At 41.2% G+C, this 12,329-nt stretch overlaps 1 protein-coding gene across 1 annotated transcript in view; it reads left to right on the top strand.

Moving 5' to 3' along the window:
• SYCP2L (synaptonemal complex protein 2 like) overlaps window positions 1–12,329 on the top strand; it is a 102,100-nt gene that overhangs the window by 57,422 nt on the left and 32,349 nt on the right. The window contains exons 12-19 of the mRNA XM_040432502.1: window positions 558–612; window positions 1,120–1,183; window positions 1,794–1,842; window positions 3,553–3,614; window positions 4,013–4,070; window positions 4,740–4,789; window positions 7,864–7,906; window positions 11,659–11,779. Coding sequence (XP_040288436.1) covers window positions 558–612; window positions 1,120–1,183; window positions 1,794–1,842; window positions 3,553–3,614; window positions 4,013–4,070; window positions 4,740–4,789; window positions 7,864–7,906; window positions 11,659–11,779 — 502 coding nt within the window. The remainder of the gene's footprint in view (window positions 1–557; window positions 613–1,119; window positions 1,184–1,793; window positions 1,843–3,552; window positions 3,615–4,012; window positions 4,071–4,739; window positions 4,790–7,863; window positions 7,907–11,658; window positions 11,780–12,329) is intronic.

Genomic DNA, 12,329 nt, shown 5'->3' on the forward strand with positions numbered 1-12,329 from the left:
GATTGGACTCTGGAGCAATGGAAGGAGGTCATGTGGTCTGAGTCCAGATTTACCCTGTTCCAGAGTGATGGCAACTTTTTTTTTTTTTTTTGGACAGGCAGTATGTGCGTTTGTGTGTGTGATTTTTATTTTTTTATCTCCTTCATCCCTCCAAGCCTGCAGTACCTGTGGAGGAATTCATACGTGCCTGCTTCCCACTCCTCTATTCTGGCTCATTGGTTGTCTTCACTGGTCTCCCTGTCCTCTTCTGTAAACTTCTGTATGGATGAGGTCACATGCGTTGCTGCAGCCAATGACTGGCCTCAGCAGCGACATGTCTCCAAGTGGCACTTAAGTCAGATGGGGAGTATGAATATTTCCACAGGCTGGGTTGGAAATTTAAAAACCCTTTTAAAGTAAACAGTTGGATAGTTCACACAGGTGATTATATACAAGGTTGATGTGATTAAAATTTAGAAAGTGTGCTGCTAGCATATTAGTATAATCGGCCTGTAAAGGACGTAAAGCAACTTTTATTGTATACTATTTTATTTTTATTTTTTTTTCTCACTGTGCAGAAAGTGCATATTGAATCACCTCAGCAAACTGACAAATTACAAGCTGGTTTGACAGGTATGTATGATGTATTCTACAATTTCCTAGTGTATACTGTGTATTTTCTATTTTTTTGCCATTGATATTTGTGCTCCCTGACTCTATACTGATCCTGTAACGTGTCATGGGAGGAGCTGACCGCTCTAGATTCAGGTGCTGTATAACAAGAATGCAAGTGTTCTAAAATCTCTATATGCCGCTTGTGAAGTGATCTTCAATTCAAAAGTTTTAAGAACATACATTTAATTAAAAAGTGGAACTATTATTACTGTGTGTTTCGATGGGGGGGGGGGGGGGGTGAGGAACATATGTTTTTTGTGTTTTTAATTTTTTTTAATTTAATTTTTTTAATTTCTTTTCAAATGATTATTTTTTTTTCTTCTAATTATCTTCCACAAGTCATTTTGCAGCTAATATTTTTTCTTTATATGAAGTTTGAAAAATGTAAAAAAAAAAAAAAAAACTTCCCAGTATATAAAAAAAAAAATAATTATTTTTTTTTTGTTAATCCTTATTTGCTTCCAGATTGTCAAAAAGTAGTCTGCATTGGGGAACAAGAGTCTGCCTCAGTTGTCAGTGATACCGCTAGGTGAGATATTGACATTTTGTTACAAAACGCATCTCACTGAAACTTAGGGCCCTTTTACACAGGCCAACAATTGGAGCAATTATCAGGAACACTCGTATGAATGAGTGTTCCCGATAACTAGCCGTACTAAAGTGCTGCAAATCAACCGACAAATGTGCATCTTTCCTGCAGAACCCAAGATCCTTGTTTGTCAGCTGCGGTAAAAAATAGGGTCTTGCTGCCCAAAGATTGGTCATACCCATACATCACCAAGCATTGCTTCATGTCCGTGTAGTTAACATCGGGGCAATGATCAGGAATGAACTTCCTCGTGCCCACTATATCAGTCTATGTAAAAGGGCCTTTTGGGTTATGTTGTATTTGCATTAACTGCATCTGGGAAACGTTCGTCTTTGTACTCGCAAAAAAGTAAGGAAGTTTGGTTTTAAATGTTAGTCTGCTCTCTAGTGGTGATACACCATACCAAGCTACTACATGGTTGATAAACATTTCACCAATAATAGTGACATATTAGAAACTGAAAAAATGTGGTAACTTGCTAGAATTTTATAATGTGTTATCTGGGCTTGAGGTCACTCCATTATTGATCGCAAGCAACATTTGTCTATAGGGTTCTGGAGTTCACTGAAGAGAATAAACCTTCTGAGGTTTCTAGCAAGGTATGATGTTATACTCTGTTACAGTAGATGTATTGCTAAAGCTCTGTTCATTTGAGAAATATTGCCTAAGCTCTTGAAGACAACATCAAATGGGTTCTATTCTAGTGGTTGCTTTTGTACATTATATTGCTGTATATACCGTAATATTTTTTTTTCTAATAAGGAGCCCTTAGTCAACTGTGCTTCTCAACACTGTTGGGGGTATGTTTCCACTGCACTCGGGGGTCGAGTGGAGCGGTGGACCATAGGCGCAAAAACGCAACCAGAGTTTTTACAAACAAATATTGGTTTGTAAAAACTCTGGTTGCGTTTTTGCGCCTATGGTCCACCCCTCCACTCGACCCCCGAGTCCAGTGGAAATATACCTCATTCATTGACCCAGACGGCGGCTTGGCCCCCGCCAAAGGTGAACGCGGACGCAGTCGGCAGCACCAACCAGCGAGACGTAATCACTCTTATTCACCTTCATTTCAGTTGCACTGAACAATAGGTGCAACAGCAACAGGTGAGCAGTACCACTCTTCCTGGCTCATTTTTAACTTATTTACCCTATGAGCGCCTTTTTCTTCCTGTGGCCACATTTTGCTGTAACACTGTGGGGGAACAGTGGAATACAATTATTATATGGCAATTATAACCTATAGACATGATCACTATAAATGTTGGGAGCATTTCACACCGCATTAGCCCTACAGTATATGCTAGAAACATAATTTTAATGGGTTTGTCTATTGAAAAGAAACCTGCGTCTAGCTTCTCAGACCCTCAGTGATGAGCTGTTAGACAGAGGGAGGGGGCATCCAATCGCGAAATCACAAGGCTCTGATCTGTTGCTTTGACTACCTTGGGCCTTGCAAAGGTTCCCAGTGCTATCATATCAAACTGCCTGGGAAACTGTGTCTGAGGCATCGCCTATCGGGCAGCCTGTGAAAATCCCATAGACTGCAATAGTATTCTATTACAGTCCATGGAATAAACGATGAGATGATCGCATGTACAAGTTCTGTAAGGGGACAAAAAATTACAGTATTTAAAAAAATAAAATAAAACCCAATATTAAAATTAAATCTGCTTGTTTAAAAAAAATAAAAAACCTTCAGCATGTATACGGGGATCAGAAAATACCATCGAATGTGCTGTAATGCATTTTGGTGCACGTTTGCATTGCAGAATCCTCACTGCAAGTCTGCAAGAAATTTGCAACATGTGAACTAAGGCTACATGCACGCGACCGTATGTGTTTTGCGGTCCGCAAATTGCGTATCCACACAAAAAAACGGATGACATTCGTATGCCTGCCGTTATTTTTTTTGCAGATCCATTGTAACAATGCCTAAAACGGACAAGAATAGGACATGTTCAATCTTTTTTTGCGGGGCTAAGGAACGGACATACTGATGCGGACCCATTGAAATGAATGGGTCCGCATCCTATCCGCAAAAAAATGGAACGGACACTGAAACGAACAACGTTCGTGTGCATGTAGCCAAAATCTGCAGCCTGTAAATTTAGCTGAAGTCCATAGCCAAATCTGTGGCAGTATAGTCAGATTCTGCCATAGATTTGTTTCAGATTTTCCACAAAACATTTTTTTTTTCGTTTACACTAACACCTAATTGTGTTGTCAACTGGTCTTGTGTCTCTTTCCGGTTTAATCCTTAATTAGCTATAATGTTGTTTTTTTTGTGTTTTTTTCTATGCTTTTTTCAGAATTCAATATCAACTACTAGTGAAACGAGAAGGCATCCCCTGAAGCAGCAGCCAGCAGAAAAGTAACATTTTCTCTATCAATGTTAATTTTTAAACTTTGATTTAATTGGGTTAGATGTTTTTAACTCTGCACGTACATGGCGCAGTCCATCGTGGGATCAGCTAATTGCCGGGCTGCACTTATATATGCTATTGCTTTCAAATGTCATGTAAAGGCGCAGGTCGGAAAATATATTGCAGCCTGACAGCAGTGATCCACAAGTGGATTCTACTTTAGGACCGCACACATTTTCTTTGAAACCAGGAAATAACCCTAATGCATTAAAAATGGTGGAATAAGTAAGGATAACGATGAGCAATCAAAAAGCAGTTTATTATACAACGATATACTATATTTGTTATATGTACATGTACTGTATTAATAATTAAAGTATCTAATCCTTAGTCAAATTTTTTTCAGGAAAGCAGTTGAAATTTTTGATTTTCCAAAATCATCCGAGTCTCCATCAGATATAGAGGTAAGATTTGCTTACAGTTGAATTTGCAGAACAGTGTTTATAGAAATATATAGATATCTATATCTCTATTAGTGTGTGTGTGTGTGTGTATATAGAGAGAGATATTATATAGCCCCGTATTTGCATGTAGTAGGCATCTCTAAATAAAAAATAATTAAGTATCAGATGCAGCAAAGCTAAAACAAAATTGCTGCATTCTGGAGTAAAATCACAAGTATTCAAAGCCTCCCTAACAGCTGTCATACCTAAGTAATGTTGGATAGAGGTATACAGGCAGACAATATCGAAGGTTGCCAAAATGGCCCCCTCCAGTATGTCAACCGTAGTTAATTTTTTGAGGAAGTCTGTGGTATCTTGTATATAAGATTTTGCTTTTGTAGCATATTGTCATATTTTATCCAGGAAAATCCAAGCATTGCTCAATAAAGACCCCCTGCTAGAAACTATGGGCCTACCTGGTGGACATTGTACATTTTTATTAATTTTGGGCAATAAATAAAACAATGGAGTAGTGGGATGTTGGACTAACAAAAAATGGTATGTAGTAGAAATAGCAGTCAGTTTATGCAGTAGTGTCGAAAATCTGTATGAACTGGTAGTAAGCAGAGATTTTTTTTTTTTTTAAAGGTTTAACAAAATATAAAACAAAGGTACACTCTTGCTTTTCAGGTGTCAGTTGTAAAGGACGATGTTCTAAGTCCAATGGCTTCATGCAGCAGGTACATGTTGGGCTATCGTACAGTGTTCTTTAAATGTCTTATGTATGTAAATTTAGTTTAAAAAAAATATATGCATTGTATACTTAGAAATGATATCTGAGCACTGTACTTTTTAAAGGGCATCTGTCAGCATATTTGTACCTATAAAACTTGAGCATCAAGGGGCGTTGCCATTACACCTAGAGGCTCTGCGCTCTCTACAACTGCTACGCTCTCTGCACTTTGACAGAGCCAGGCACTGTAAAAGTCATCACGCCTGGCTCTGTCATTCAAAGTGTAGAGGGCACAGCAGTTGCAGAGAGAGCAGAACCTCTAGGAGTAAAGGCAACATCCCCATTGCTTCTTGAGGCGCATATGTCCTTTTAAGTATTCATTAAAAGGGGTGTAAAATCTCTTTCTGGCTGTTCATTGGGGGGACACAGGACAGTGGGTATAGCTGCTGCCACTAGGAGGCGACACTAGGTTAAAAAGTGTTGGCTTCTTCCGCCGGCTATATCCCCTCCAGCCTGAAGACAGCATAGCAGCTTGTGCCAAGCAGTGGGAGGAAAAGAAATCAGAAATGAAATAGCACAACAATAACCAGTGGGTCTGAACCCAAAACTGAGGACCCTACCAGTTAATCAACTGCCGTCACCTGCGGCAAAATTAAAAACAAAAAACAACGGGTGGGAGCTGTGTCCCCCAATGAACTCGGCGAGAAAGATTTTACAGACGACTCCACAAAAATCGCGTTTTCTCGCTCGTATCATTGGGGGACACAGGACCGTAGGTATAGCTTCTCCTGCCACTAGGAGGCGACACTAGGCTAAAACGTGTCAGCTCCTCCAGCCTGGAGAGAGCATATCTGTCTTTTAGCTTAGTGTCGTAGGAGGCAGACCTCCCTGCTCTGCAGGATCAATTCTGCTATTTTTTATTCGTTTCCTTTCCAGGCTGGGGGAACAGGGCCACTTGGCCTCCCTGTTCTCCCGGGTCGGCTCCCTCCCAGTCCAGCTCCTCCAAGAAGGACGACCAGGACAGCCTTGCTCCCCTGCTTCCCGCCAGCCACTTCGGTGCCAGTAGCTGTGGAGGTGACCCTGCTGGACCCGTTGAGGGAGGGTGAACAAAAGAGGAGGAAGATAGGGTGAGTAGTAGGCTGGATTGGGTGAGCAATGCTGTGTCTCCCCCCTCCCCCCCCAATTCCCCACTGCCCGCTTCCCTTTTTCCTGATTCTCATCGCCCTGGATTGGCCGCACCGAGCCTGGTACACCGATCTCATCCTTTCTTCTAGGAGACGCTCCGTGGCCTCTTCCGCTCATGGACAACCTTCTCTCTCAGGGACCAGTCTTCCGCCAGCATTTAGAATTGCTATGTTTGACAGCGTGGCTATTGAAACCACAATTCTGAAGCGGCGTGGATTAAGGCCAGGAAGCCGACGTCGTCCAAGATATATCACAGGACTTGAAAGTCTTTCCTGCGCTTCTGTGCGGACCATTGCCTCCCTCCGCTCAGTTTCTCCCTTCCCACAATCCTCTCCTTTTTGCAACAGGGGCTGGATTTGGGGCTTGGTCTTAGTTCCCTAAAGAGGCAGGTGTCGGCGCTTGCAATATTTTTCCAGCGACCTCTGGCGCAAGAGGCCCCGGTTAAGACCTTTCTCCAAGGGCCGCGCGCATACCTTTGCGTCGGCAGATGCCGCTCTGGGTCGCAAGGTCTTGTGGGCTGCGGTATGTTAGACTCCTGCGACTGTGTCTTCCATGGTTGTGTGGTTTCTTCCCTCCCCGTGGACGGCTTTGGAACGTCACACGGTCCTGTGTCCCCCAATGATACGAGCAAGAAAACGAGATTTTTGTGGACTCGCCTGTAAAATCTCTTTTTCGCTGAGTTCATTGGGGGACACAGCTCCCACCCGTTTATTTATTTATTTTTTTCAAATTTTGCCGCAGGTGACGACAGTTGATTAACTGGTAGGGTCCTCCGTTTTGGGTTCGGACCCATTGGTTATTGTTCCCAATAAAAAGAAAGACGGTCCAGCTTCACTGAAAAATACTTGAGGCTTTATTTAATCCCGTGCAGATAAAAACCAACATACAGCAATGCAGAAAATCGACCGGTTTCGGATCACTATAGATGTGGATCCTTAGTCATGATATCATGACTAAGGATCCACATCTATAGTGATCCGAAACCGGTCGATTTTCTGCATTGCTGTATGTTGGTTTTTATCTGCACGGGATTAAATAAAGCCTCAAGTATTTTTCAGTGAAGCTGGACCGTCTTTCTTTTTATTGGGATCCGTTGTGCGCCTAAGGTTCAGGGCGAGGTCCAGGCTCCTGGCTTCCTGTGGATGAGCGCGACATCTCCTAGTGTTGCTCCATTGGTTATTGTTGTGATATTTCATTTCTGATTTATTTTTCTCTTACTGCTTGGCATAAACTGATATGCTCTCTCTAGGCAGGAGGGGATATAGCCGGCGGAAGGAGCTAACACTTTTTAACCTAGTGTCGCCTCCTAGTGGCAGCAGCTATACCCACTGTCCTGTGTCCCCCAATGAACTCTGCGAGAGATTTTACAGGTGAGTCCACAAAAATCTCGTTTTATCATGTAGACAAAGCTGATACAAGGCACTTACTAATGTATTGTGATTGTCCATATTGCCTCCTTTGCTGGCTGGATTATTTTTCCATCACATTATACACTGCTTGTATCCTGGGGTCCGACCACCCTACAATCAAACAGTGGTGCCCTCGCTTGCACGCTATAGGAGAAAATGCCAGTCTGTGCGGACTCCAACAGTCCCAGCAAACAGAGGCCGGCAATATGAACAATCACAATACATTAGTAAGCGCCTTGTATTCACTTTCTCTACATGATAAATGCCATTTACTGAAGTGACACAACCTCTTTTAATACTCGCACAGTTTGGTTTACACTGTAAATTATAAAAAAGATGTGTAAATACGCTTACAGGGACCCGTTTGGAGTAAAGAAACAACCATTTTGTTAAAATTTCAATTTACAACTTATTTATGATAAACTTAGAATATTATAATTAATATTTGATTTTGTCATAAACACTGGAAAACTAACCATACCTGCAGCCGGCGAAGAACACGGTCTTGCCAGATAACTGAAGCCAAAAAGGTATTTATTTTTATTTTTATTTTTTTTAGCCCTGATGGTAATGGTGTACTTTTACTTGTTTAGATGCAGATGTACTATAATGGGGGTATAATTTATCTCCCCATATATTTTTTATTTTGTCTTTGTTGCTCTGACAGTGGAGTATGTTCAGATGGACAATACTTATTGCACTTGATCAATCGAAGGAGTCAGATTTGGCTAGTACACTGCGTGCAGAATTATTAGGCAAATGAGTATTTTGACCACATCATCCTCTTTATGCATGTTGTCTTACTCCAAGCTGTATAGGCTCGAAAGCCTACTACCAATTAAGCATATTAGGTGATGTGCATCTCTGTAATGAGAAGGGGTGTGGTCTAATGACATCAACACCCTATATCAGGTGTGCACAATTATTAGGCAACTTCCTTTCCTTTGGCAAAATGGGTCAAAAGAAGGACTTGACACGCTCAGAAAAGTCAAAAATAGTGAGATATCTTGCAGAGGGATGCAGCACTCTTAAAATTGCAAAGCTTCTGAAGCGTGATCATCGAACAATCAAGCGTTTCATTCAAAATAGTCAACAGGGTCGCAAGAAGCGTGTGGAAAAACCAAGGCGCAAAATAACTGCCCATGAACTGAGAAAAGTCAAGCGTGCAGCTGCCAAGATGCCACTTGCCACCAGTTTGGCCATATTTCAGAGCTGCAACATCACTGGAGTGCCCAAAAGCACAAGGTGTGCAATACTTAGAGACATGGCCAAGGTAAGAAAGGCTGAAAGACGACCACCACTGAACAAGACACACAAGCTGAAACGTCAAGACTGGGCCAAGAAATATCTCAAGACTGATTTTTCTAAGGTTTTATGGACTGATGAAATGAGAGTGAGTCTTGATGGGCCAGATGGATGGGCCCGTGGCTGGATTGGTAAAGGGCAGAGAGCTCCAGTCCGACTCAGGCGCCAGCAAGGTGGAGGTGGAGTACTGGTTTGGGCTGGTATCATCAAAGATGAGCTTGTGGGGCCTTTTCGGGTTGAGGATGGAGTCAAGCTCAACTCCCAGTCCTACTGCCAGTTTCTGGAAGACACCTTCTTCAAGCAGTGGTACAGGAAGAAGTCTGCATCCTTCAAGAAAAACATGATTTTCATGCAGGACAATGCTCCATCACACGCGTCCAAGTACTCCACAGCGTGGCTGGCAAGAAAGGGTATAAAAGAAGAAAATCTAATGACATGGCCTCCTTGTTCACCTGATCTGAACCCCATTGAGAACCTGTGGTCCATCATCAAATGTGAGATTTACAAGGAGGGAAAACAGTACACCTCTCTGAACAGTGTCTGGGAGGCTGTGGTTGCTGCTGCACAGACAGAATCCATGGATGGCAGGCCTTTGAGTGTCCTTGCAAAGAAAGGTGGCTATATTGGTCACTGATTTGTTTTTGTTTTGTTTTTGAATGTCAGAAATGTATATTTGTGAATGTTGAGATGTTATATTGGTTTCACTGGTAAAAATAAATAATTGAAATGGGTATATATTAGTTTTTTGTTAAGTTGCCTAATAATTATGTACAGTAATAGTCACCTGCACACACAGATATCCCCCTAAAATAGCTAAAACTAAAAACAAACTAAAAACTACTTCCAAAAATATTCAGCTTTGATATTAATGAGTTTTTTGGGTTCATTGAGAACATGGTTGTTGTTCAATAATAAAATTAATCCTCAAAAATACAACTTGCCTAATAATTCTGCACTCCCTGTATAGCTGGGTTTTCATTTGGCTGTTTACCTCTCCATTCAAACGTAGATGTATGTGTGTTCATTTTAGTTTCAATCTGCACTCTTGTAAGCTAATGATGATTTAGTTAATCAACTTGCAAAAGGCATACCTAACCTAACTTTTCTCTTACCGAAAGTATGAACTCCATCAAAAGTATTCTGTGGATTATATTGTACTTTTTAAAAAAAAAATATTAAATGCCAGTTTTTTTTTATGCTGACTGTAAATTTCCCAGAAAATTCTAAGTGTTATGCATGGTCTTTTTATGTTCTTTGAATCCACGTGCCATGCCCCAACGCCTTTATAGGCCCCTTTTACACGAGAAAGTTTTCCGCGCGGGTGCAATGCCTGATGTGAATGCATTGCACCCGCACGGAATCCGGACCCATTAATTTCAATGATGCTGTGTACATGTGCGTTGGTTTTCACACATCACTCTTGCGTTGCGGAAAAATCGCAGCATGTTCTATATTCTGCAATTTTTACGCAAAGCTGGCCCCATAGAAGGGAATGGAGCTGCGTGAAATTCGCATCCGCAAGCAAGTGCAAGCAAGTTTTCACGTGTGGTTGCTAAGAGATATTTGTATGCATTCAGTTTTTTATCACGCACGTGCAAAACACATTAAGGCTCCATTCACACGTCCGCAATTTCGTTCTGCATTTTGTGGAATGGAATTGCGGACCCATTCATTCCTATGGGGCAGCATGATGTGCTGCCTGGACACGGAATTGCAGATCCGCACTTCCGGGTCCGCACTTCCGTTCCACAAAAAAATAGAACATGTCCTATTCTTGTCCGCAATTGCGGACAAGAACAGGCATATTCTATTAGTGCCAGCAATGTGCGGTCCGCAAAATGCAGAACGCACATTGCCGCTTTCCGTGTTTTTGCGGCTCCGTGTATCCGCAAAACATGTTGCGGACGTGTGAATGGAGCCTAAATCCCGTTACACCCGCGTGATAAAAACTGAACACGATCGCAGGCAAAACTGAATGACTTTGCCTGCAAAATCACGCACTTTTCACTGAACGCATTCACAATGCATCCAGACACTAATTTGTGTGGCTGCCTTGCAGTATGATTCATACAGTATCTGCATGCAGTTCTGGTTACCGCCCATAGGTTAAATGCATACTGATGATGTAATAGAAGTCCTAGAAAATAAGATTTGGAGTCCTAATGGGACAAGAACAACAGGAGAATGAATGCGAAATCTTAACTGTATGTAATAATGACAAATCCTCCTCATTGATCACCTTGAATTTCCTCCAACATATATTTTATTTTAAATCCCTGTAAATAAAGCTCGAAAAAGCACCTGCTGTTTTCGAAGCCTATGTGTGGTTGTTTAGTGCCATTTTTAATCATTTTTTTTTATTTTTTAATGCAGTTTTTTCTGCCAGTTAAAACCATATAACAACACATTCTTGTCATTTCTACAAAAAAAAAAATTTTTTTTTTTTTTTTTTTTTTTTTTATTATGGGTGCTGCCATCTTGTTATTAACGTTTTTTTTATTGGATTAGTATTGATGACCTATCCTCATATTAGGTAATCATTATCATATTGGCGGGGGTCCACCTCCCGATAAGACCAGCTGTTTGAAGGGTTAGCAGCGCTTTTGCGAACACTACTACCGCCTCAAAATTACTTGTGCATCATCTACTTAGTACAGATGACTGAGTGTAATTACAACAGGTGGTCCGATTTCATTTCACACTCATAGCCTCCTGCCATTAGGGTTCTATTGGCCATTACCATTTTTATTTTTTCTAGCAAAAATGGCATGGGTTACAGCACAATTCTTGCTGTCAAAGTACAGAAACAGATTAAAGTTGGCTGGTACTGTCAGTCTTGGTTTGGATCAGTCATAGACATAATACTAGTGTGAACAGACCATACACACGATTTGCATTGCTCATTACTTTTTATTTTAATAAAGGGTGTCCTTTGTTTCATTGCAACCTATAACTTCCCCCCTCTCCACTTGTGCAGGCTGGTAACCATGAAGACTCGGGAAGTGATATGAGTTGGATCCTGGAATATCGAAGGAAACCCTCATCAATATCTGCAGACTATAGCCGAAAAAAGCAAAGACGTAAAAGTAAGCTTAAAGGTAACACAATTTATTTTGGTAATTTGACAACTTAAAATGACACAAATCTTTGATGCTCATGAAATTATCCTTTTATTGGTATTATATGAAAATCATAAAGTCGCCTCTTTAACAGGGCCCACACACAGATCTCTTGCCCAGCCAATCAAATATGGGGCGGAGTATGCTGAGCATTGATGTGTAGCTCCTAGCGCTACAGCCCTCTCCACGGTGCGCCAACTAACTAATTTGCATAAATATAAAAGTAATAAAATCTCTGCAGCAGTACGAGCTAAAAACTAGAGATGGTTTTAATCAGAATGATCAGCCCTACCAGGCAGTATAACTGATTTAATAGGGTTGATCACGCTCTTTAAAGCTATTTGAGTTGGTTTGGGAGTGTGCAGTGCTGGTAAAATACAAACATGGCTACTGTGCTGTAGTAGTGCTGTTCGGTGTGGCTTCGAGTTCTCTTTATAGGTAAAAGCCATATAGCGCATCTTCTTATTCAGAGCAAATTATTTATCAACGCTGAAAATGTTATGATTCCTTTGCAATCAATAATAGCTCC

Source organism: Bufo bufo, chromosome 5, assembly GCF_905171765.1.
Source record: "Bufo bufo chromosome 5, aBufBuf1.1, whole genome shotgun sequence".
Classification (NCBI taxonomy): Eukaryota; Metazoa; Chordata; class Amphibia; order Anura; family Bufonidae; genus Bufo; species Bufo bufo.